This window comes from Gymnoscopelus microlampas (genome assembly GCF_963454915.1).
Source record: "Gymnoscopelus microlampas genome assembly, chromosome: 6".
NCBI classification, from domain to species: Eukaryota; Metazoa; Chordata; class Actinopteri; order Myctophiformes; family Myctophidae; genus Gymnoscopelus; species Gymnoscopelus microlampas.
In genome coordinates, this window is record NC_139943.1 from 43050369 (window position 1) to 43073947 (window position 23579).

The 23579-nt window shown below is 43.0% G+C and overlaps 1 protein-coding gene across 1 annotated transcript in view; it reads right to left on the minus strand.

The window, feature by feature from the left end:
* megf11 (multiple EGF-like-domains 11) overlaps positions 1-23579 on the minus strand; it is a gene marked incomplete at both ends in the record, with an annotated part of 74834 nt that overhangs the window by 29796 nt on the left and 21459 nt on the right. Inside the window, 8 exons of the mRNA XM_084060219.1 lie at positions 220-322; positions 464-627; positions 2099-2219; positions 11173-11347; positions 11886-12098; positions 13690-13826; positions 17546-17666; positions 19622-19868. Coding sequence (XP_083916345.1) covers positions 220-322; positions 464-627; positions 2099-2219; positions 11173-11347; positions 11886-12098; positions 13690-13826; positions 17546-17666; positions 19622-19868 — 1281 coding nt within the window. The remainder of the gene's footprint in view (positions 1-219; positions 323-463; positions 628-2098; positions 2220-11172; positions 11348-11885; positions 12099-13689; positions 13827-17545; positions 17667-19621; positions 19869-23579) is intronic.

Consider the following 23579-nt stretch of genomic DNA (forward strand, 5'->3'; position numbering starts at 1 on the left):
TTTGTTTATGTGTCATAGCACTTGTGCGTTATTTGGATATAGTGCAGAAGAGAGACACACAAAGAAGGTTAGAGAGGATGGATGTGAGATTCAAACTCAGGATGTCGCATTGTGGACAGTGTATGGACAGGCAGTGACTATGGCTATACAGGTTTTGGAAATCCTGGCTTAGTCATACCCTGTTTTAACTCCAGCATTATGACATAGAGCAGCACTGACCTGTCCAGCCGGCGTAGCAGAGACAGTAGCCACTCACAGGGTCACAGCCATCAGAATGGCTGCAGTCACAGCGTTCACGACACTCCAACCCATAGGTGCCCTCCTAACAACAACAACAACAAAAACATCCTGTTGTTAACCCCCAACCTCTTTGTTACTAACCATTTCCATTTGTACCCTGTGACCAAAACCCAGTGTGTTCTCCACAAACAAACGCCCTCTATACGTTCAGAGACATACTCACAGGGCAGGGCTCGTCACAGTGCTCCCCCCTCCAGCCAGGAGAGCAGGTACAGGTGCCATCTACAGGGTCGCAGGCGGCACCGTTGGCACATGGACACGTCTGGTTACAGCCCAAGCCCCAGCTGCCACTGGAGCACAGTATGGAGCAGTCCACACCCTGCCAGCCTGGAGAGGGAGGGATGGGGGAGGGATTGGGGGAGACACAGAGAGAGAGAGAGAGAGAGAGAGAGAGAGAGAGAGAGAGAGAGAGAGAGAGAGAGAGAGAGAGAGAGAGAGAAAGGGAGAGAGGCAGAGGAGAGAGAGAGAGAGAGAGAGAGAGAGAGAGAGAGAGAGAGAGAGAGAGAGAGAGAGAGAGAGAGAGAGAGAGAGAGAGAGAGAGAATTTAAGCTTCAGTGAGTTGGTTTCTCAACCAAAGTGCAATGCTTTTCAGACTGCAACTCTGAAAGGATTTTCTAGTGTCTGGGACTGATACATTTATGCTCTGTTGCACGACGGTGTCACTCTTCAAAAATATCTGATTTTAAGCTTTGAAAAGAACCTATGATGGTTGCAATAAATTATAGTTCAGTATTTGTTCAAGCTTTTAACATGTGTTACATTTTAATTCATATTAGCATAAACCAGCTATCATGGGCTACCCACAAATTATATTGTAATGTATTCTTGCAAATTGGAATAGATAAACATATATTGGTCCACTGTTGTACACTACACTGGTGTATCAAAAATAATGGCGTGTCACAATTACAGATAATAAACATTGTAGTGGAGTGTTCAAATGTGCTGCCCTTGCACTTTGATAGCGCTAAAGTTCAGCTCAAGAACATAATTAATTATGAATGGCTCACTTGTGACTCTGTGCTGCTTTTACAAGGGAAGTTGAACACAGTAGGGACTGAACAGATTGAGGTTGTGGTTTGCTTTGTGTGATATATCGATGAAAACAACCCAAACAACCAACTTTATGTTCTCTGTCTGTCATCATACATGCACAGAATACACTGCTTTTATTGCTTTTTATGCTTTTATTTGAAATCCTATTTTTCAAATCCTAAAATATATCTGTGGAATAGTTTTTTCCAGGGTCCAAAATATATTTTGAAATATGTAGACATTTTTTGAAAGAGGCCTATATTCTTTGCACCATGGTATGGGCTGACATTGTATGGAGGACAAGAATGCTAAATTCCCAATTGATCTACTGTGTATTAGGCAGCTTGGTCCAAAGAGGCTGGCTAGAATGTTTCACCAGTGGTGTTTATGGATAGTGAATTGCCATGTGAACATACAGTACTTGTCAACTGTAATTTTGTTACCTACTGTATCTGACAGATCCCTAATTTCTCACATAGCAATAGAACCATGGGTTCTGTTCTAATGTGATGTTGATGTTGGCACCCCTGTGCTCCGGTGTGTTCTGTCCAATGAAATTTTGTACAAAAACGTATAGGATGCTACAGTATGTGTGTGGGAGGGATTTGGAAAAAAGTCTAATTCCAATTTCCCCTGTGTGTAATTAGACAATAACAGAATCTTAATATCTCAGTTGATAAATATCATCATTGTTGTTCTGAGGTCTTCTGCTGTTCTATACCCTGGGGATGCACTTTTTTACCGATGGCAGATTATACAATACCTTCTCTGCAGATGCAGGAGCCGTCGACAGAAGAACAGGAGGCATGATTATGGCAGGAGCAGGTGGACAGGCAGCTCGGTCCGTAGAGGCCTGGCGGACACACTGAAGCACAGTCTTCACCCTGTGGATGAGACAACAGCTAATTCTAAGTAAGCCCAAAGGCAGCATGATGATAAACATCACCTCTGACAGATTCCAGCAAAACGCTTCATTAGCCTTAAAGGAAGCAAATGGAAAGACGGGGAAGGCTCAGTGCAGTTCAGGAAAGTCGATAGGACCATGTTGTGTGGATCAATCATTCCCGTGTTGATGCAGAATGAGGTGCAGGGGCGAATGTAAAATTGATCGGCTTGTGGGAGTGACAAAGTATGACAAAGCAAGATGCAAGATACCGCAAGATGAGGCAGGGATTTTTCGACCGAGAGTCCTTGGCTACGAGAAGTGTGAGGCAAGGGAATCAGTGTGCCAACCAGCAGTGGCTGAGCTCCGGGGCAGAGAGAACATATCAGGGGAATGTCTGAGTGTGGCCCACACTCAAATCCCTATTAATGAGCTGACCAATGGGACACAGGCCGTCACACCGGCCCTTCCTTAAAGTCCCTCAGTGTCGTATTACAGTGAACCATGTGCTAAAGGACGCAGAGCTCTCCTTCCCCGTCCTCGACCAGCCTGCTTGCTATTAGAATTTTCAGCATATAGCATAGCTATATAAGGCTCTACAAGCCTCGTCTCTACTCCTCCTAGCTGGCGATCACAGCCTGTCTATGGATCCCCACACCCGTCCTCCTCAACCCTGCCGTGAGTGACAGGTGACACAATGATTTAGAGTCCCAATTAGTCGCCCGGTGGAGTCCTGAGTGGCTCTCACTTTCCTCACCGGAGCACCGGGGAACTGGCGTCTGCTCACCACTCTCATTATCATTTTGAACCGGGTTTAAACAGTAGTCAGGAGGAGATATGCCAATGGACGCCGAGGGCAGAACACACGTCTTAAAACCTCTATCTCCTCTCAATGCACCACATGAAAGCATCCGTCTGCGAATGAAAATTTTATCAATCGGTTCGCAATAACCTTTGTTCTGCTCAGAAAGGCAACTTCAAGACTGCTAACAATGGCACTTCTGTCACAATTGCTAAGTGGCGGGAAGTTCATCAGCACAACAAAGACAGAAATGGAGGCAGAATTTGGCCGGTGGGCGGGGCACAGGCAATTTACTGGTGACTGGCCTCATGGATAAAGGGTCACTGAGCCACAAATGACCACATGGATTTCGTTGCATCCATGGCTGCACTGGATTCCACCCGGTCTCACCCCCATGGTGCAGGGACCAATGGTTGGGCAGCTCTCAGGAAGGGAAAGGCAGCTCTCTCATTAGGCGACTGATTCATATTCCTTCTGAGCTGAGAGGGATAGAAGTCTGTATATGGGGAGACATTATTAATACAGGGGCTGTCAGTCCATAGTAGTGTGAGAGGAACAAGACCTTATGCAACCATGCTGCCAACGCAGGTGGCAGCAGCAGACCCAAGATGCAGAGAGACGGACAGGTTGTCCTTGGCCGGGGCTCTAAACTCATACATGCCTCTCATTGACACCACATTGATCAGCCTGGTATCCATCGAGACTGGAAGCAAATAGCACCACTAATTACCAGTCAGTCTCCCTCCCTATAAGCTACGTGCAGGATGCTCAGCTGCCAATTTAAAATCTGTGCAGCACCACAGAAAATGAACCATTTGATGAGGTTAGGAAGCCCAGAGAGAGAAGGAAAATCATTTGTTTTTTCGCCTGGAATCCACATCAATGTCACCAACACATTCATATTTGACGCATAGCAGAAATCAACAGGGGGGGGGGACAAAAGCTGTCCACCCACAGCACAGAAGTGCAACAGTGAGTACATGCGACAAATTGCAGAGGACAATGTCAGAAAAAGTAACATGTAATCACTTTGTCCCAGTCAAAAAGTGCATGTCCAATTACTAGAGCTAAATCAAGCATGCAGGAGCTCAGCCTGCGCTAACACTTGGGTAGCTTCTCCCCCGATGGGACTGCTGAACAGAAATGCGGGGGAGGGGTGGGGGTGGGGGGGTCTCAACTGTCCTCCTGGGGGACGTGACTTTGCCAACAGCCATGGCTCAGGTCCCCACCGCCATCATCATACACAAAAGAGTCTTTCCACTGCATAGTCCCGGCTCGGCACACCCTGGCTCTACCCTCGTTTTTTGCCTTTCCATTAGTACCAGGTACTCTGAGGTTGTTTTTTCGTGCCCATCCAGTGCGGCGCTTGAGTCCAAGCCCAATGGAAATACAAAGCTTAAGTGGGTAGAGAAGTGTTGAATAGAGTAAGGCGAGAACTGATACTCTGTATGGAAAGACGCCAAATGTAAAAGCCCTATACTGTGTGATAATGACCACCTGCCATGCATGTGACACACAACAAATGAAGCCTGTTACACGCTAACTGATGCTAGCCATTATCATAGGTTTGTTTGCCCTGACAAACAGTGGGTTCTTTGTAAAGCAGCTTGGTGTTACAAGAATCAATTCCTTGGTTCTGGAACAGACGCCATCATCAATGTGGTTCAGCCCCCTTGGCACGCACGCATGCACGCACACGCGCACACCCACACACACACACACACACACACACACACACACACACACACACACACACACACACACACACACACACACACACACACACACACACACACACCAATCCTCCTCCATATGAGGTGTGTCTGTTCCCATCTGACAGCCTGCTTTCCTATCCAGCTCCTGCCCTCTAGGTCTGTTTAATGAATCTGGCAGCTCTCTCCAGCATCCACCACAGAGAACAGGTGGAGCAAATTAAGGCACAGTCTGTGGCCCCGCTAGGTAGCTCAGCTCAACACAATGGCCTGTTGTAAGACACAGGCAATTTCAGCCGAAATGTTGTGTTGGCAGAAAAGTACCTTTCTCGTTCCTATACCTGTAACTTCAGATTGATGACGAACATATAAGTGAGAAAAGCGATTGAAGATAGCCAACTAATTTGGCCCTTGTAGAAAGTGACAGCGTGCTAGTAAATTCAAGCTAAAGTAGAAACATAATCTTGGTCAAAGATTACATTTCCTCACTGTTCTATTAGAAATATAGCTCCTATACTAATCTTTCAAAAGCCACATGTCAGTGTTGCTGTATGCATCAGGCTGATTTGTAAAATAAATTCCACAACACACTGATTTATTATTGATGGCTCTTAGGAGCTCCACTAGAGAGGGAATAATTTAGCAAGGACTCTCCTGTAAAGTGAAGAGCATGTGGTGTAATAGAGCAGATCCATTATGGGGAGAAATGAAGACCTCTGCGTTAAAGAGCCTCACCTTGTGCCTGTTTCCTATACTCCTAAAAAAGTCTAGCCTCTAAAGCGATACTCGGATCCTATCCAGGATAGTAAGGGCGAACTGGACAAGCTTTAATTACTCCAACAAATAACATGAAATATAAATCAAAGGTTAAATCACAATCTTCACCATTAAAACTAGGACGAAGGTCTACTTCACGGCACACAAGATGTCTTTGTTTAATTAGAGATACAAATATACCATATTACCAGTAATCATGAATTACATTTAGCCCTGTCAATCTTGATCAAAGTGATAAATGTTACAACTACTGCACTGACAGAGATTACTGTGACAATTAAGCCACGATGTAGTAATTACCAGGTAATTTGATACTAATGGTGAAGATTTCATAATTCACTGTTATAAGATGATAATTCTATCTCCCCTATTGAAAAGAAAATAGAAGAATATTTATAATTACTATAAATTCTGCTTTCAAGGTCACCTGCCAAGTTGAATAATCAGCTGTGCATCAGCTGCAGGAAAAGCATTCAAATATTTTTTGTCCAATCAAACTGGTTGCACAGCACAAGACCATTAAATACATATTATTTTACACCCCCCCCACCCCTGACAAGTGATCCTGTTAAAAGGCTTTTCAGGTTCACAGAGACCGAATTTCACATCTCTAATGTTGATTCCTTTGCTCCATGTACATGGGCTGTCGATAACTCCAACTTAAGTACACATATCTAAGTACATTAACACCCACACTCGAAAGGAGAGGGAATGGGGTGGTTTCCAGCACATAGCAATCAATTTTACGCTGCTAATAGTGCTCGCTTTCTGATCAGTGTCAAGCGCAGGTTGGACAGATTATTTAGAACAAGTGTAACAGGCGAGTGAGACACTGTAACTTCAAATATCTCAGACAGGTTAGAAGCAACCACCTATTAGAATCTGACTACTGGAGAGCATTCCCCAAACTAATAATTACCAGCAATCATCCTTGAACACAGCGTGCAAATGGGAAACAAAACAGAGCGTCCTGGGTGTCAAATACACTCTTGCGTAAAATGATCATGTACAGTATTTCGGGTGGAGGGTGAGTCCCTGTGACTATATGTCATGTCCAGGGGATATACTTAATCACGCTGCTTCACGACACATACAGTAAACAGGAGAGCTCGGGAACTGTTGGCTACCAAGGCTACTTACTTCTGACTATTGTTTGAATCGAAGGGAAAATAAGGGAAACCCAGTTTAGCATAGCGAGTAAAATAGTATTTTTGGGATACATTGCATGGCATTGTTAACATACATACATTAATACATTGTCTATAAAGAAATATGATGATGTGTTCTATGATGTGTTCAAAGAAACCTGGGACAACATGGGTGATTGATGGTGAGTGATGTCTCACCATTAGCACTCTGTGCTAATAGTTCAAAGGCACCAAAGCCCACCGCTCCAAGCACTGAACATGAATAAGAGCATTCAAAGGCCTTAAGACGGCTTTAGAAGTGTGAGAGTACGGAGCAAAAATCTATTGTATTGTACAGAAACTGTGTTGTATGTTTTGTATTTGTAAGATTTTATTTTTGTATATTTTATTTCTATTTCTTAGAGTACAATTTCTGAACATATTATTGTGACTATGTATTATTTTTATTATTATTGTCTCCGCCAGGACGAAAGGCATGGTGAGAGAGTATGTTTTGCACCCTGTCCGTCCGATTCATCTTTCTGTCCGTCTGTCCATCCGTCCGTCTGTGGACAGCTAATCTCCGGCACCGTTGGCTTGATCGCAGAAAAACTGTGCACACACACACTCCCTGGATGCCAATTCAGAACCTCTGCCCCAATTTTTTTACATGGGCCTGTTATAGCGCCACCAGGAGGCCGCTTTTTGCAAAACACATTTTTTGAGAGTACTCCTACAGATTATGTCCAAACGTCATGCAAATCGGTACACAGTATCTCTATAGTCATTAAACAAAACCGGTCTTTCAGATTTTTCATATTCCATCCTGATTGGCTAAGAATGGCTTCCAAAGTTTGCAGGAGTGCTCCATTTTTAACAAAATGCCTCAAATTATGAACACAGCATGCAATTTCCGTGAACTTTTGCACGTACATTCACACTAGGTTGAGAAAGAAATGCCACTTGAACAATTTCAAATCAGCCTCATGGTGGCGCTATAACAGGCCGACTCATGTTTTTACCTATAACTGCACCGATCTGTGTAAAACTTTGTATGCGCACTCCCTAGAGGCCAAGGAAAAACCTTTACTCATTTTTCACTTCTGCCTTTTATAGCGCCACCACATTTTTTTATATTACTGCTTCAGATTTTATCCAAATTTCACACAAATCGGTAGACATGATCTCTATACTCATGTGATCAAGACGAATCTGTTAGATTTTTCATATTCCAGCCTGATTGGCTAACATTGACATCTAAAGTTTTTAACAAAATGCTGCAAATCATGAACGCAGCGTCCGATTGTGGTGAAACTTTGCACGCACATTTGCCTAATTGCCCTATTAGAGCGCCACCAGGAGGCTGATTTTTGCAAAACATTTTTATTACTCCTACAAATGTTGTCCAAACATCACGCAAATCGGTACACATGATCTCTTTTGCTCATGTGATCAAGACGGATCTGTCCACAATAACTGACCATTTTGTTCATTTGTCCATTTTGAAAAACCAAGAATATTTACATGTAAATATGTAAAACTAAAGAAATGAATGAATATATGAAATCTTATGGTATTAATTACTCTGCACATTCTTACATGAAATGTTGAAAGAAAAACTTATTTTTTACATAAACGTTAGGGGAATTTCTTTTTTTTTCTGGGCCCCATTTTTGGATAATTTGGACCACACGCGAAGGGTGGGTGTTTCACTTTCATGAGAGGCAATCGGTAATTCAAACCAGTGGTTCTCAACCTGTGGGTCGGGACCCCACATCATTTTTGGGGGTCCCCAGATGACAGTGAAGTGACAATTTAATCAAAAGAATATTACTAATAATAAAAAAGAAAGGAAAAAGACCGTTACTGCATCAAAAGTAATCAACAAACTATACTATAAAAACTGGTCAAACATTGGCCAAATTGTCAAATAATATAAGAAAGAGGCAAACATTTTGAAAATAGATCTGCTATTTTCACAATATTTATCTGCGGGACAGAGTCAAACTAAAATGCCTCAACTCCTACAATTCCAAGTGCTTGTCAGGGTGGGGGTGGGGGGGTCCCAGTTCAAATATGATCATTTTGGGGGGTCACAGTCTGAAAAGGTTGAGAACCACTGATTTAAACTATGGAACACAACACGGCAGTACACCCTAAACATTTCTTGGGGGTGCACCACGTTTGTTTCAACCGATTCAGCACCATGGACAGGGCACAACTTCAGAGAGTATTTTCAGAGCAATGGACCGTCGGAACAATGGGAATTTGTTTTCACAACAGACCGTTGGACTAATGGTGTTTCAGTCCAATGGGACATTATTTTGATTATTGAGGTTTCGGAATAACAGGCCATCGAACCAATGGTACTTTGAAATAATGGGCCGTCGGGCCAATGGACAGGCCCTGTCCGGCTTTCCTCCTCCAAACACAGCCAATTATGTTCATAGAGACATTCAGCTAAGCCAGATGGACCCAGGTGGTTTCCAACCCCTAGAATCCGCGGTGGTGGGTAGGTACTTTGCCCCTTTTTTTGGAGAGGGTCCTCATACCAATACAAGTGCAAGCGTTCCGAGTAGACATACAAATGAGGTATAACACTCCAAATCAATAGACCCATCAGCAAGAGAAGCGCTCACAACAACCCAACTCTCTCTCTCTCTCTCTCTCTCTCTCTCTCTCTCTCTCTCTCTCTCTCTCTCTCTCTCTCTCTCTCTCTCTCTCTCTCTCTCTCTCTCTCTCTCTCTCTCTCTCTCTCTCTCTCTCTCTCTCTCTCTCTCTCTCTCTCTCTCTCTCTCTCTCTCTCTCTATAAATCAGTGATTTTTGAAATAAGGAACAAAACACATGTTTCACATCTGATGATTGAATGAAATGGATTTAGTTGTAGTCAAAGGTCTTAACTAGCAATCATGTGAAGGAACGGGTTTTTGGTTAAATATGTTTTTTTCTAAAATCTGACATTTATGCACTTCATAACTCAATTTGTGTCAACTCTGTCAAATGCACTGAAAAGCCTTTTATTTTAATTAGATCAATCAAGTACTCAAGTATCTTATAATGGTGGTATTGGCCTGGACTGCTGGCCCAGGCACCTAGGCTTAGTGTAGCCTGACAGCGTGTCGCGGCTTCGAGTCCCAAGCCCGACGGCCTTTGCTGTATGTCACTCCTGATCTCTCTCTCCCCATTTCCTGTCAATAAAGGCATAAGAAGCCCAAAAATAAATATTTAAAAACACATTTTGACAAACAACTGATGGGGTTTAAAACTACAAGCATTTCTTGTACAAATGTCTTGTACAAACAACTGATTGAGATCACAGATGAAGAAGGCCATGTCCCAACATTAACTACCATTTAACTACCATGTCCATTGTGTAAATGAGTAAACTATCTTCATACTATAGCACCAGAGCTACTGTCAGCTGCACAAGGGAAGGAACGTCTGTTTTTCAGAAAGAAAAGGTTAAGAATAGGGTTTGTTTTGGTTCTCAATGAACGTCCGCATTATTTGCAGTTGCACAATAGCTCCCAATTATATTTTGAGGTTAGATTACATTTCAGGCGCAAATGTGATAAAAACAGTTGCAATTTCAAGCCGGACTTGGGATCAATATTGTATGATGATCGGGCGTGTGTGATTAATATCATTTTTTTTTAGCTGCACTTATTTCTGAATACAGTGTGGTGTTGCTTCTAACAAAGCCCTTCACTGACTCCTACAGAATCCTTGCGTCAGAAACCAAACCCCTGTGGAGCTCATTTGCTTAATTGTCTTCGCCAAGCCAAAAGCGTGGCCGAGACCATGTTTTGCACCCTGTCCGTCCGTCTGTGTGTGTGTGTGTCCGTCCGTCTGTCTGTGAATAACTCATCTCTGGCACCGTTGGCCCGTTCGAAGCAAAACTGTGCACACACACTCCCTGGATGCCAGAGCAGAACCTCTGCCCCATTTTTCAGATCGGCCTGTTATAGCGCCACCAGGAGGCCGATTTTTGCAAAAAAAAGAAATTTGATCTTACTCCTACAGATTTTGTCCAAACATCACGCAAATCGGTACACATTATCTCTGTAGTCATGTGATCAAGACGGATCTGTCCGATTTGTCATATTCCATCCTGATTGGTTAAGATTGGCTTCCAAAGTGTGCTGGATTGGTCTGTTTTGAACAAAATGCTGTGCAATTGCCGTGAAATTTTGCACGCATATTCCCACTGGGCCGAGGAAGAAATGCCACCCACATTTTTCAGCCTCATGGTGGCGCTATAACAGGCCGATTCGAGATTTTACCTATAACTGCACCCATCGACAAAACACTCCTTAGAGACTTGCCACTGGGTGGTCATGTGAACCTGAAGACTGGTTGTGAATGGCATGCCACTGGGTGGTCATGTGAACCTGAAGACTGGTTGTGAATGGCATGCCACTGGGTGGTCATGTGAACCTGAAGACTGGTTGTGAATGGCATGCCACTGGGTGGTCATGTGAACCTGAAGACTGGTTGTGAATGGCATGCCACTGGGTGGTCATGTGAACACTCACCATAAATCCGGGGGCGCACACACAGGCACCTGTGGTACCGTGGCAGTCAGCTCCGTTGGCGCAGTTACACGGCAACATGCAGCCCTCTCCGTAGTAGCCAGACGGGCAGGTCTCATTGCAGTAGAGTCCTGTCCATCCTGCAGAGCAGGTGCATTCACCAGACAGAGGATGGCAGCTGGGAACCAGAGAAAGAGATGCACAGAACGGGTAGACAGATGAAGTTTCAACACAGAGAGTTTCAACATTATGAGCGTCAACACTTTGTTTCCAAGGAGAGAGTCAGACTGTGAGCTCTCCACCGACAGCAGCCCATCCATCTCCGCGTATACGTGCTCAGTTCAGATGGATGAGGTGCCCCCTTTCTCCTTCATCCTGTAATGACTTATGCAGCTTCAGCGCCCAAGTTCAGGCAGAATCAGAGCATTAACATTGTATTAACTATGAATGCTGCTGAGAAATAATGAATGAAGCAAAGGTCGCGATTAAAACTGTGTGACACGGCTAAGAGGTGTCCAGACTTCTAAACGTGTACTGGCTTGGAAGTAAAGAACTGGAAAGAGGAACGCTTGAGTTGGAGAGGTCTTTATTCATGAGGCTCTGATGGGGGTTCGCTTCAGGGCATTCTGGTGGAATATTGTGTAAATGGGGCAGATCTGTCAGTTGGTCTGTCTGTCTTTGTGTGTGACCATATGCTGATGTGACGTCTCACTTACCTTATTGTGTTGGTGGCGTTACAGGGGCAGTACTTGTCACAGATGAGTCCATAGAGACCCGGGGGGCAGAACCTCTCCTGGCAGTTGGGCCCTTTGAAGCCTGTGTCACAGAGACAGGCTCCATTGATGTGATAACACTTTGCTCCATTCTGACAGTCGCACCTCTGGTTGCACTGGGGGCCATAGGTGCCCACAGGGCACTCATCCTGGCACCTAGGAAATAGGTGCAAAGGATAGAGAAAGCATTTAGAATTGTCCAGTGAGAGACTATAATGTAAGTTTATTGTAAATTAAAATCCTAAATAATTGGAAATAATTGTTACATTTCTAGTGCAACTACTGTACTTATTGTTGTTACTGCTGCTATTGCACAGCAAATTTCTGTGTGTAAATGTAACTCCATTTATACACAGAGTTACATTTACAAGTTACATTTACATTCAGGATTTTACTTACAACCACTGCTGCTGCTACTACTACCACTACTTAGTATTCAGGTGATACTACATGAGGTAGCACAGTACACTAATCTAGTCCCACATTTCACTACAAGTGACGTTCTTCTTCCAGGTCTCATTTACTTCTTTGGTTATGTGAAAGATGAGAATCCTGTTCTATTTTGAGTCATTGGTTATATAAGCTGATTTTAAGATCAAACTCCCAGGCTGATGCGGTCAAAGGTCAGTATGTTTTATAAGGTTTGTGTGGGAAGCCCTGAAGGTAGAGCCTCCCGCTGTCAGCAGTCAGGGACATGATGTGCCTCCACAGGGGTCGCCCAAGGAACTGCACCTGTCATCAGCTTCAGTAATTACAATAACTGGGCTGGGAACTGGGAAGACTCTGCATGAGCAGTGTTTAAGAAGACCTGGGGAGTGACTTTTACTAGAACTTAAATATACTATCCTGGCGGAGCATCAATCTCAAGTGTCCAGTGCAGCTATTAGGAAGCAGACAAATAGCTCAATTAAATTATCAAATGGGCTAGTGATGTTTCATGTTTAAATTACATTGGCTTTAGTCTTATCAGGGGACGCTGATATTATTATACCAGGCAGGGGTGGGTGGGGGGCTAATACAATCTCAGATTATTCCTGGCAGGTTAATTCACCTGCCACCGACAAAATGAATGAGGGTAATTTTGCAAAATAATAAAGAAAAGGAAAGTCTTGTCCAGGAAGTGTTTTCATTCAGGAGACAATTGCTTTAGCAGAGCTAATAAACCTGGCTGCTCTGGGCTGCTCCAGCAGGCACAGAAAACGAAAAAGATCTGTGGATTTCAATGGGCCCCTAATAAAAGCCCATTACTTATAATTAATGAGTGAGATCCAAACAGCATGTAGCCTGTGGTGAGATCAATGGACAGGCTGGGAGTAGAGGAGGATGAATTGTGGCTAAAGACATGGAAACCTGCTGGCCAGCATGAAATAGGAGATTAATTATACATAAACACCCCTATTAAGAGCTTCCAGTGCACATTCAAATGGACTAATGGACATTTACAAATGCTACTTTATCTCAAGGAAGAGATTATTCCTGCATTTAGCTTTTCTATAGGAGTAATTTTTGTCCTTCTTTACAAATCAATAAAGATAATAATTTGACGTATGAATAGTTCAACATACAGCAGTCTGCCAGAAATCACCTCACTGCATTAAATACGAAAATCGATAAATCATGCCATTGTCTGACCCATTTTCAAAGTGAGAGCACAAAACTTTGCAGAGTAAAATTACTTCATAGCATGTTTTTCCGAAAAATAACTAAGCTGTCAAAATCTGTCTGGCAGCGGGTGTAAACTGCCTACCTCCGTCCGCTGAAGCCAGCCGCACACTGGCACTGACCCGTGATGTGGTCACAAAGGCCCCCATTACGACAGGAACAGTCCTTGCTGCAATGAATGCCATACTTGCCAAATGGACACGGCTGGGCACAAACGGAGCCCTGTGGAGAACAACCGGCAAGGGCCTCACTTATAATATATCATGTATAACTGTAGCAAGCCGGGGCAACTTAATTCAGTGTGTGTTTTTGTGTGCATGTCAAGAATCAAGTATCAAGAATCAAGAGGGTTTATTTGTCACTCCTCATACAGGTACAAGAAGCAAAATGCAAGTATGTGAGGTCCTCAAAAGTACTGTATTATAGTCATAACATGACTGTAATAGAAACTAAGATAAGATAATACAAAAAATAACATAAGAAGAAGCCTTCAACAAGTATCCACAACTCTGCATAACATAATAATGGCAAGAGAAAAAAAAGTATAAGTGTATAATCAGGCAGGGCCATTTTCCTGCAGAAAACACTATAGCAGAAACACTTATATAAGTTTAGTAACAGCGACAAGTATTTTTATACTAAAGCAGCAGTAGTCATGTCAGCATAACAAAGTTGCAAGTTGTATCTACATTTTATACTATATTAGCAAAACAACATTTTCCCTGTATTTTCATACTAGCAGTGGTAGTAACATCAACAGTATACATTGTGCAATATTGGGTTCTTCTTTCGTCATCAACTGTCCAACTCAGTGTTCACACTATAGAGAGACTACAGTTTCAAGTGCCAACCCAATTTTTCTTTATTTTTTTATTTTTTTATTTCGTTTTTGTCCTTGTTTGTCTCTAACAACTGCCGGGTAGATGCTTTTTTCGAGCCTAAAGCCTTGGGCTTTGAGACACCTCAAGCGCTTGCCAGACCGCATCATCTCAACCAGACCGTTTCCGGGTTGTTGCTTGTCCTCCATATTTTTTTGTTGCCCTCCTCAAGCATCTGCTGTCCGACAGTAGCGTAAGGGGGCTCACTATGGTATGCTCAGTCGAATGCACCACCTTCCAAAGGACTCGTAGGTCCCGAGAGTGGTTATTTCCATACCCGACAGCGATGCCCCCTGCCTCTAAGCTCTGGGTCGTAGCAGTGTAAGGACTTCAAGATTCTGTGACAGTCACCACTAGGCAGTGACTAAAGGACAACTACATAGACAATTTCGAGAAATTGCAAAGTGTGGTTGGCCCGACGCAAGTTGTGGATTGCAGCCAATCATGACCCAAGGAAGCCTTTTAATTCTTTGACTTACGGTTCAAAACCTAAAGGTGAAAATATATAAAGTGGGATGTTATAGTGCCACAATGGGTATGTTTGACACAAAGGAACAAAAGTGAAAAGAACAATTAAGAACATCACTTACACTTACTATATATCCTGAATGTTCGACCTCTTAATTTCCCATTGGTGCAGTTGCAATGTGTCTTTATTATTATTATTATTATTATTATTATTATTATTATTATGCATTTTGAGATATTATTTCATCTCAAAATGTATATTAAATACATATTGGATGAATTTGTCCTTGGGTCATTACAGTATGTTTTTCAAAAAATATCCTATAATAAAATTGCCTTGTGGGTGGAGGGTGGATGGATGGTGGATGGTGGATGGTGGGTGTCACAAACGTAACATGGAGACTAGGGGTGTGCCGATACACTCATTTCACGATACAATACGATACACGATATGGGGCTCACGATATCGATACGATACGATATACAGTATGGCACTTTTTTATAATGAAAATATATGGGGGGGAAAAAAAGCTTATGAAAATGTATGGAGGGGGAAAAAAGCAAATGCAAACAAATACTTCTGTTTTTTTTCAAAAATGCCAAAACGATACATATCGTCATGAGAACGTAGCGCAATATATCGTGGGACGATATATCGGCACACCCCTAATGGAGACCACTTTAAACTAGATTTGAAGGCTGTATAGCGGCCAGATACAAGTAACATCCACTCCACCTTTTCTTTTCTTGATTCCATCATTTTCTTTCTTTCCCTTTTTTTCCTTCTTTCTCTGTTGTTGTATTCTGTGTAGGTGTTGTTGTCGTCTTGACAAAAAAAAAATGGGACACTGGGATTAAGGACATTATGTTACTAATACCCTGCTATAACCAAATGAATAAATATAAGAAAAACGTAGCAATCTACTCAACACACTTCCATTTCCCAATCATTCTTTCCTTCATCTAGTCCCTGGGTTCTTATCAATACTAATTTTTCCATCGTCGTATCCCTCACTCGCATCTCGATGCGACGTTGAGATGCGAGGATGAGATGCGAGGACGAGATGTGAGGACGGAGGAATCGATTTGCCAAATGAGACATTTTTGCTCAGTGAAGCGTCATTTCGAAGCAACGTCAATTACTTATGAGGTGTTACACAGCTGGATCACCAGTCACTGGCCTTGGTCTTGTCCTGTATCGTTTTGTTGTCTGTGATGTAGTATTGGGCATTGCATTGCTCTGTGATATCATTTTTATGGCACGGCTCTGCAAGAGTCTAGCCGTGTATACGATGATCGGTTTGTGTATGTCTGTGTGTCTGTGTCTGTCTGTGTACTAATCTCGCAAACTGCTGGACAAATCAGCGCCACATTTCTTGTGAAAAGTACCTCAGGAGTTCATTAGATCAGGGGACAGGTGGGGGAATAACTCTCAGCTAAATTGTGTAAAGCATTACACCAAGTCCTGGCCATTCATCAATCCACTTTTAAAATAAACACATTGACATGATCAAAACATAAAAACGTTTTGTTGGCTCTAGGCTACCCTTTCGCAGTCCGTAAGTACCTTGCCTTTTTGTTCCCATCTCCCAGAGAGCATAGCGTTCAGATCCCATAGCCTGAGTAGACGGCCAGCTGTAGTATCCAATAACTAAACAGATTTCAATTCATTCATCACTTGTTCAGACCAGAAGGCAAGTTTCCGTCACTGGATATGAAGCCAATAAGGAAGTCATTAAAATGCTGTAGTTCTCATTAAAGGGTGTCACTATTTCCCCTCCTGCTGGTTGCAGAAGACGTTTCATGCCATTCAATTGAAGAAATCAATGGGTGACGTCACGGCTCCCTTCGTCCATATTTCTTTTTACAGTCTATAGTTCAGACAAAACATTTCAGCAAAGGATCCACTTGTTGCATTCTCGCTCCAAGCTCCTCGGGGAGGCTCCTCTCTCCTCTCTTCTCGGCTCCTCAACAAGCAAATTATTAATTGAGACTTCCTTTAACCCATTCAAACCGGGAACTGTGTAACCACTTTAGCCATTATTTTTATACTGTGGCTATTCAAAAATAGCAGATCTACAATTTCTTAGTGCAGCACCGAGTGCCGCACTATGAGCTTGTAGAGCTGCTATTTTTGAAAAATCTTGAAAATGTGTGCAAATCTTTGAATATAATATATTTTTCAAGCGAACATTTTCAACTCAAATCTTTGCTTCTGGGGGGTCCCTGGAACAACATATTTTGAGATGGGGGTCCGCGGCCAAATACATTTTTTTTTAGGATTTAGAAGACATTTGTAGAATCCCCGGAAGCAAGGATTTGAGTTACAAATGTTCGCTTTAAAAATATATATATTCAAAGATTTGCACAAATTTTCATGATTTTCAAAAAAAATGTGCCGCGCTCTGACCTTGTATGTCTGCTATTTTTTGAATAGCCAAAGTATAAGATAATGGTTAAAGTGGTTAAAATCTAAAATGAAATCCCGGTCTTAATGGGTTAAGATGGTGGTATTGAGAAGAAGTACCACCCTTACAGTACAGTATGTCCTTCTTTCTTTCCTTCTCATCTCTCCCTCCCTCCCTAGTGGCTTACCGTCCATCCAGCAGGGCAGGAACACTCTCCGGTGATGTGGTGGCATGTTCCTCCGTTCTGGCATGGGCATCGCTGCTCACACTGGAGCCCATGACTGCCTGAGGGACACCGCTCTCCACAGCTGCCAACAGAAGAGACTACTCAGACATAATCACTATACAGTGTGTCCACAATGCACTTCAGACTATATGACACATCTAGTGCATCCACAATAGACTTAGCTCATCACCATATAATCGTTCATAAGTTTCAATTGCAGAGAAGTGTGTGTTCGATGAACAATTTGCTCAGTGTTTCCTCTAACATTTGCCTTGGGCGACGGTCCCACCGAATCATCGTCATGTCACCACAACAACAATCTTACATTGGGGTAGATAAACGCTGACTACTTGCCGTAAACCAACTAACTGAGCAAGCAGCGCTAAAATTATTTAAAGTGAACCTGATCGACTCCACCATCCCCCTCCTCCTCCTCGCTCGGAGGCGTGGCTAAGCCGCGAGTGGAGGACGCCAGTATGGAAGTTTGAGTATATGGAATTGGGATTCGGCTTGTGAAGTAAGCAACACAGCTGCAGCTAATCAAATTAATAATGGGTGTGTTAGATTTAGGTGTGTCAATGTGCATTGACAATACTGTTGACTACTGTTTACACTTGCACATACACTCACATCGCTCTGGAGGACACACCTAAATGTAACACACCCATTACACATTTTATTAGCTGCACCTGTTATTAATCTGCTGTAGTTTTTAACCTGAGTTAGGTACAAAATAGCCTATAGGCTAGGGTTTCATGCCCCTTTAAATGGTTTGAACTTTGTCTTAGTTGAATGTGGCCACTTCCTTTTCCTGAGCTGCACAACAAAAATCGTAAAACATATAACGATCTGGGGAAGAAGTGTTGTGTGGAAGCAGATATGGATGGTCTGTTTACTATTTTCTTTTAAGGGTAAGGGACTGTGCTTTTTTAATGAAGGATGGTATGGTCCAGAACGGCGGGGGTGGGGGGGTGTCATCAAACATTCTATTGAGCACTGAGGGGGCATGTTTTTTTTATTTTGGCTTCAGGGGGGTCATACAACTTTAATTTGTTGAATTTTTTATTTAAAAAATGTTTAGTTTTTTTTTGTTTTTCATACTTTTTGTTTTACTCCCCTATATATATCAAGTTTACCCTTTATGGTGACTCGATTTGGTATCTCCCACTTCAGTTTACGTCCCACACATCGTATTTCTCACATTATCAGTTCATGTGAAAAAAAAATGTAGTTGCCGGGTGCACACTGTAATGTTCTCTGTCCGGCAAGTTTATAACGTTAGTTTTTACTAACTTTATTAGACCGATGTCTTGTCTAACTATTTAGAGACCAACTCCTCCGTTTGTTTGGATGCGTGCGTGTGCAAAAAGAACAGATCTACAAGCTAACAACGCATCACATGGCGACGCGTTGTTAGCTTGTAGATCTGACAGACAGACAGACAGACAGGTCGTACAGTCACTCGGGTGGGGGGGGGGGGGGTCAAGGGAAAAAAACAAAAACGAAATCACATCAGCACTAGCCCCCCCCCCCTTGTAATTAGAAAACGCACAGTCCCTAAAAGCCGCTATAATGTTGGAATAAGATATGAATTAAATGACTGAACAAGTGTTTAATTTAAATCAGTCACCAGGCTTCTGGTTCATTATATTTGTGAGCATAAACTGATAAACATTACAGAAATGAAATATAAAAATGTGAAGACAATTATTTAAGTAGCAAGTGCAATTTTGAGGATTTTCAGTTGCCCTATGGTTAATTTGTTCCACAGCATTGTTGCTTTATATTTAAAACGATATAATGCGTATAGTAGTCAAATAATGTTGACATTTTTATCCAGGTAACAGAATGCTCTATATACAAAAAATGCTTTAAAAACTGGGGGAAAAACTGAAGAAGAAGAAAACAAGTCATATTGTTCCAAAATAAAAATCTGTGAAGACATGTAAAATATGACTCCTTTAACTGTTTGCTTGTTCAGGTCCAAATCTAATACCCCCGCGACCCATCCTCATATAGCCTGTTGCTGATACTCACAAAGCTCCAGTGTAGCCCGGTGCACAGATGCACTCGCCTGTCTCATGGTGGCAGGTGGCGCCATTGAGGCACTGGCAGGGTAGCTGGCATGCCTTGCCATAGTACCCATGCTCACAGGGTTCTTCACAGCGCCAGCCTTGGTAGCCATCGGTGCAAACACAGGCACCTGTGATGGGGTTACACTTAGCCCCATTTTGGCACTGGCAACGGTTACTGCAATGAGGTCCCCAGAAGTCACTCTCGCAGCCTGCGGACACAGAGAGAAGTGGCATCAGTAGGAACAGAATGGGATGAAATGAACAGCAGAGAACAAAGATTACCTCAACAGAACCAAAACCAAATGTAAAAGACCTGAGCAGAAGAACACAGAAACACAGTGATCAGTGAATGTAATAGTGGCATCTTTTCTCCTTTGATTGGCACTAAAGAAATGGATGACAAAAATTATATTTTGTCACCTCAAAAATCTCAGTCCTCCACTTTATGTCTAAGGTTCTCCTGTCCTGTATTTCACATTGTTTGTCTTATTATTTTTCATGTTTATCATTCCCGGTATCCATACAGTAGTCACCACATGTGACCTCCAGGTGTTATTTTACCTGTCTATAATTGGCAAAAGGGTACAATAAAAACCTTTTACGGTGACACTCCAGGGTGAGAAGAAGAAGAAAATAAGTGAATGATATTGAACAGATATCTAGGTCAGCCAATATTGATTGCAGCTCATATCATATTGCTTCGAAGATGACCAGATCACCAGTGCTAAAAAAACGTTAATTAAAATGGTAACCTGAAAGCTAGTGTCCTATCCTGACTTTTAGCTTTGCTATTGGTGCTACTTACTAGTTTCAGAAGACTGTATTGAGTGAATGTAACTTTGTAATATTTCCATGTTTCCATGTTTCCATTAAAAAATGATAAGGGTAAAAGTGCAAATAAAATCCCCAATTTAATCTGCAAAACCTGGAACCCAAATCAGCAAACTTCCAACTGACTCGAGGGACTCATGAAGAACCATTAAACATAGAGTAAAACCACAGGTTACAAAAGAACTAATGAGCTGACCTCATATTTTAATTTGGTACTTGAGTTGCAGATGCATCTGAAAGCCACTCATAATAACGACAATGCTGCCAACTCCCTCTCAGTGAATACTGATTTTCTGTACTTTTCTAAATCTACAGTACATTCACCATGTTGAATTTACAGTAAATAGTTTTGAGGGCATTATTATAACTGAATAATCCTTGATGGGAACAATGTTGATGTCCTGAGATAACTGTGTAAGTACAGAAACCTTAGTCAAATATATCTCGATGGAGATATTAAACAGCAGGATTAGACTGCCAAATTGAATCCTGGAATTGGCACTCAAGAAGATTGGTAAAGTAATATAACTTAATTGCCTTATGCGTGTTAAGGTATATAGCTCATTGAGATGCTACATCAATACTGTGCAGTCGCCTGGAGACTGGTGTAAAGACAGTGTATATATTATGCTCGTTCTGACCAAGCATTTCTTACAGGCCACTAGGGATTGAGTCTGTTTAGCAAAACTCAATAAGCCATAACCAAGTAAGCTGAAGGTTAGATATATTGCTTAGTCATATGGTAACCATCAGTCTCTGGATGTGCTCTCTTCATTCTGAGCAGGGTAATTGTGGTTTGGGAGATCTGGTGGTGATTCAAGTGATTGATACAGCCTCATGTCCCTGGATCAGCAGCAACAGTATTGCCTCATATAAAAGCCCAGCTTGACATCCTGGCTGGCACAGCTACCGGGACAGTGAATATTCCATTATTGATTCTCCCATCATAGCAGACAGGGTTATAAATGTAAAGACACTAGGCCCCCTCCCTGTATGCTTTTCTCCTTGCCAGAGCAGTGATCAACCGGAATGGGAGCTTAATGAAAGCTGTTTCATGGTCGTCACTGAATGCTGTTTTTTGCCAGGTACACAGCAGGGGGAAGATCAGCCCCTTGCTTGATTCAGACAGCTCTGCCCTGAGGGGGGTCCTGGAACGCTGGGCCTGAGCACTATTGCCTCTCAGCTTGGACCAGAGACCATGTTACAGGGCCTCGCAGGGGGTGGCTATTGATTTGATCTAATCTGCTCCGGGCCTTGAGACTGGCATGGATGAGTTCCCTAAAGGTTGAGCTACTGCCACGTAAACGACCCTGCTACATTAAATCTGGAGTGCGTGGGTGGCCGAGGGGCCCTGGTAATGGATGAGCAGCTTGGTTGCAGCTTGGTTTAGCAGTCTATCAGCCTCTCATCAGCACCCAGTCTGCACATCAATACTCCCTCGGCACAATACAATCTCTGTCTTAACAGACAACACCCGCTGCACCTACACAGACACAACCCCTGGGTTCAACTCACAAAAAACCTTTGCCTACACTGCACTGCACTGTGCCCGTGCAGTGAAAGGTTTTCAGGCACACAACTCAAATTGTGATGTCAGTAAAACTCCAAATTCAGTTTTTCTTTTTTTTGCACTGGGTGAAAAACACCCAGGATGGCACAACAGAAAAAATTTAACTACATAAAATCTAGGCAGGGCTTGATTTGCAGACGTTTTTGGTTCTCAGCAGCTCGACAAATGTGTCTATTTAAAGTCTTAAACCTTCTTTGGCTCGCTGTTAGGTGCCTCAGCACATTCGGAGCAAAGCTCATTATCTTGCCGTCTCTCTCCCACACAGAGGTTCTCAAACTCTACACAGTAGCCTCTCACTCCACAGCTCTGACAGCATTTAACTGTGATTAAGGAGTCAGAGTTCACATTCTGCTGCAGGCAGAGTGTGTGTGTGTGTGTGTGTGTGTGTGTGTGTGTGTGTGTGTGTGTGTGTGTGTGTGTGTGTGTGTGTGTGTGTGTGTGTGTGTGTGTGTGTGTGTGTGTGTGTGTGTGTGTGTGTGTGTGTGTGCGCGCGCGTGCGTGTGCACAAGTGAGAGAGAGAGAGAGAGAGTAGACAAGGGGAGAAAAAAAACTTTTATATCACTTTGGGTTTCAGTAATATCAAGACAGCATCTGCCAGAGAGGGGGAGACAGACAGAGAGAGAGAGAGACAGAGAAAACGCAAGCGAGAGACAGACAGAGAGAGACAGAGAGAGAGAGAGAGAGAGAGAGAGAGAGAGAGAGAGAGAGAGAGAGAGAGAGAGAGAGAGAGAGAGAGAGGCTAAATAGTGCCTGGGGAATGAGGAACTCCTTGTGGGCTTTAGTGCGTGGGTGCTGAATCCAACACAAGCCTGGGACTAGAGAACCTGAAACCCCACCCCTATTAACTGGTCTGGCTCTGGTGGGTGAGTTTAACAGAAGACATGCACAGCACCCAGCTCTCAGAGCTCATAATGCCTAGCTGTGGGAATGTGGATAACCTCACATACTGGGACAGTGACAATCCCAAGGAGCCCTGTACAATCCCTCAGCTGGAACAAAGCAGATCATGTTGCGCGGTATCGGCACATAGCTAATTTGAGCAGGTGAAGTCCAGAAAATGGACTGCCAGAGAGTCATCACAAGTGCTGCTGAGCTTTGAAGTGTGCTCAAAAGTCTGCATGAACAGGAGCACCCGCAATGGGATTAAAGCCAAACGACTTTCAGTGGTGGACTCTATTCAAGAAGTTCTCCTGAACTTGGCCTCTTCAGCAGAGAATGTTTGTCCTGTAAGCCTCTCAAGGCAACGGCCAAAACAAGTGCGACTCAAGTCAATCTCTTGCATAAAGGCAGGACTCTGTCTTTGAAAGACACTCATCAGAAATTGCATCCTAGCTTACTCCTTACTATGCCAGGATGCCTAACGGTTTTCCACTTCATTTACTGGACTGGGCATGGGGCAAACTCATGCTCCGATTATAATCATGGCTGGACAGGCATAAATGCACTCCTAATAGCTGCAGGGTTGCAAACACTTGGCAGAGTTTGTTGGTGCTACATACAGCAAAACAGTATGTCTCAT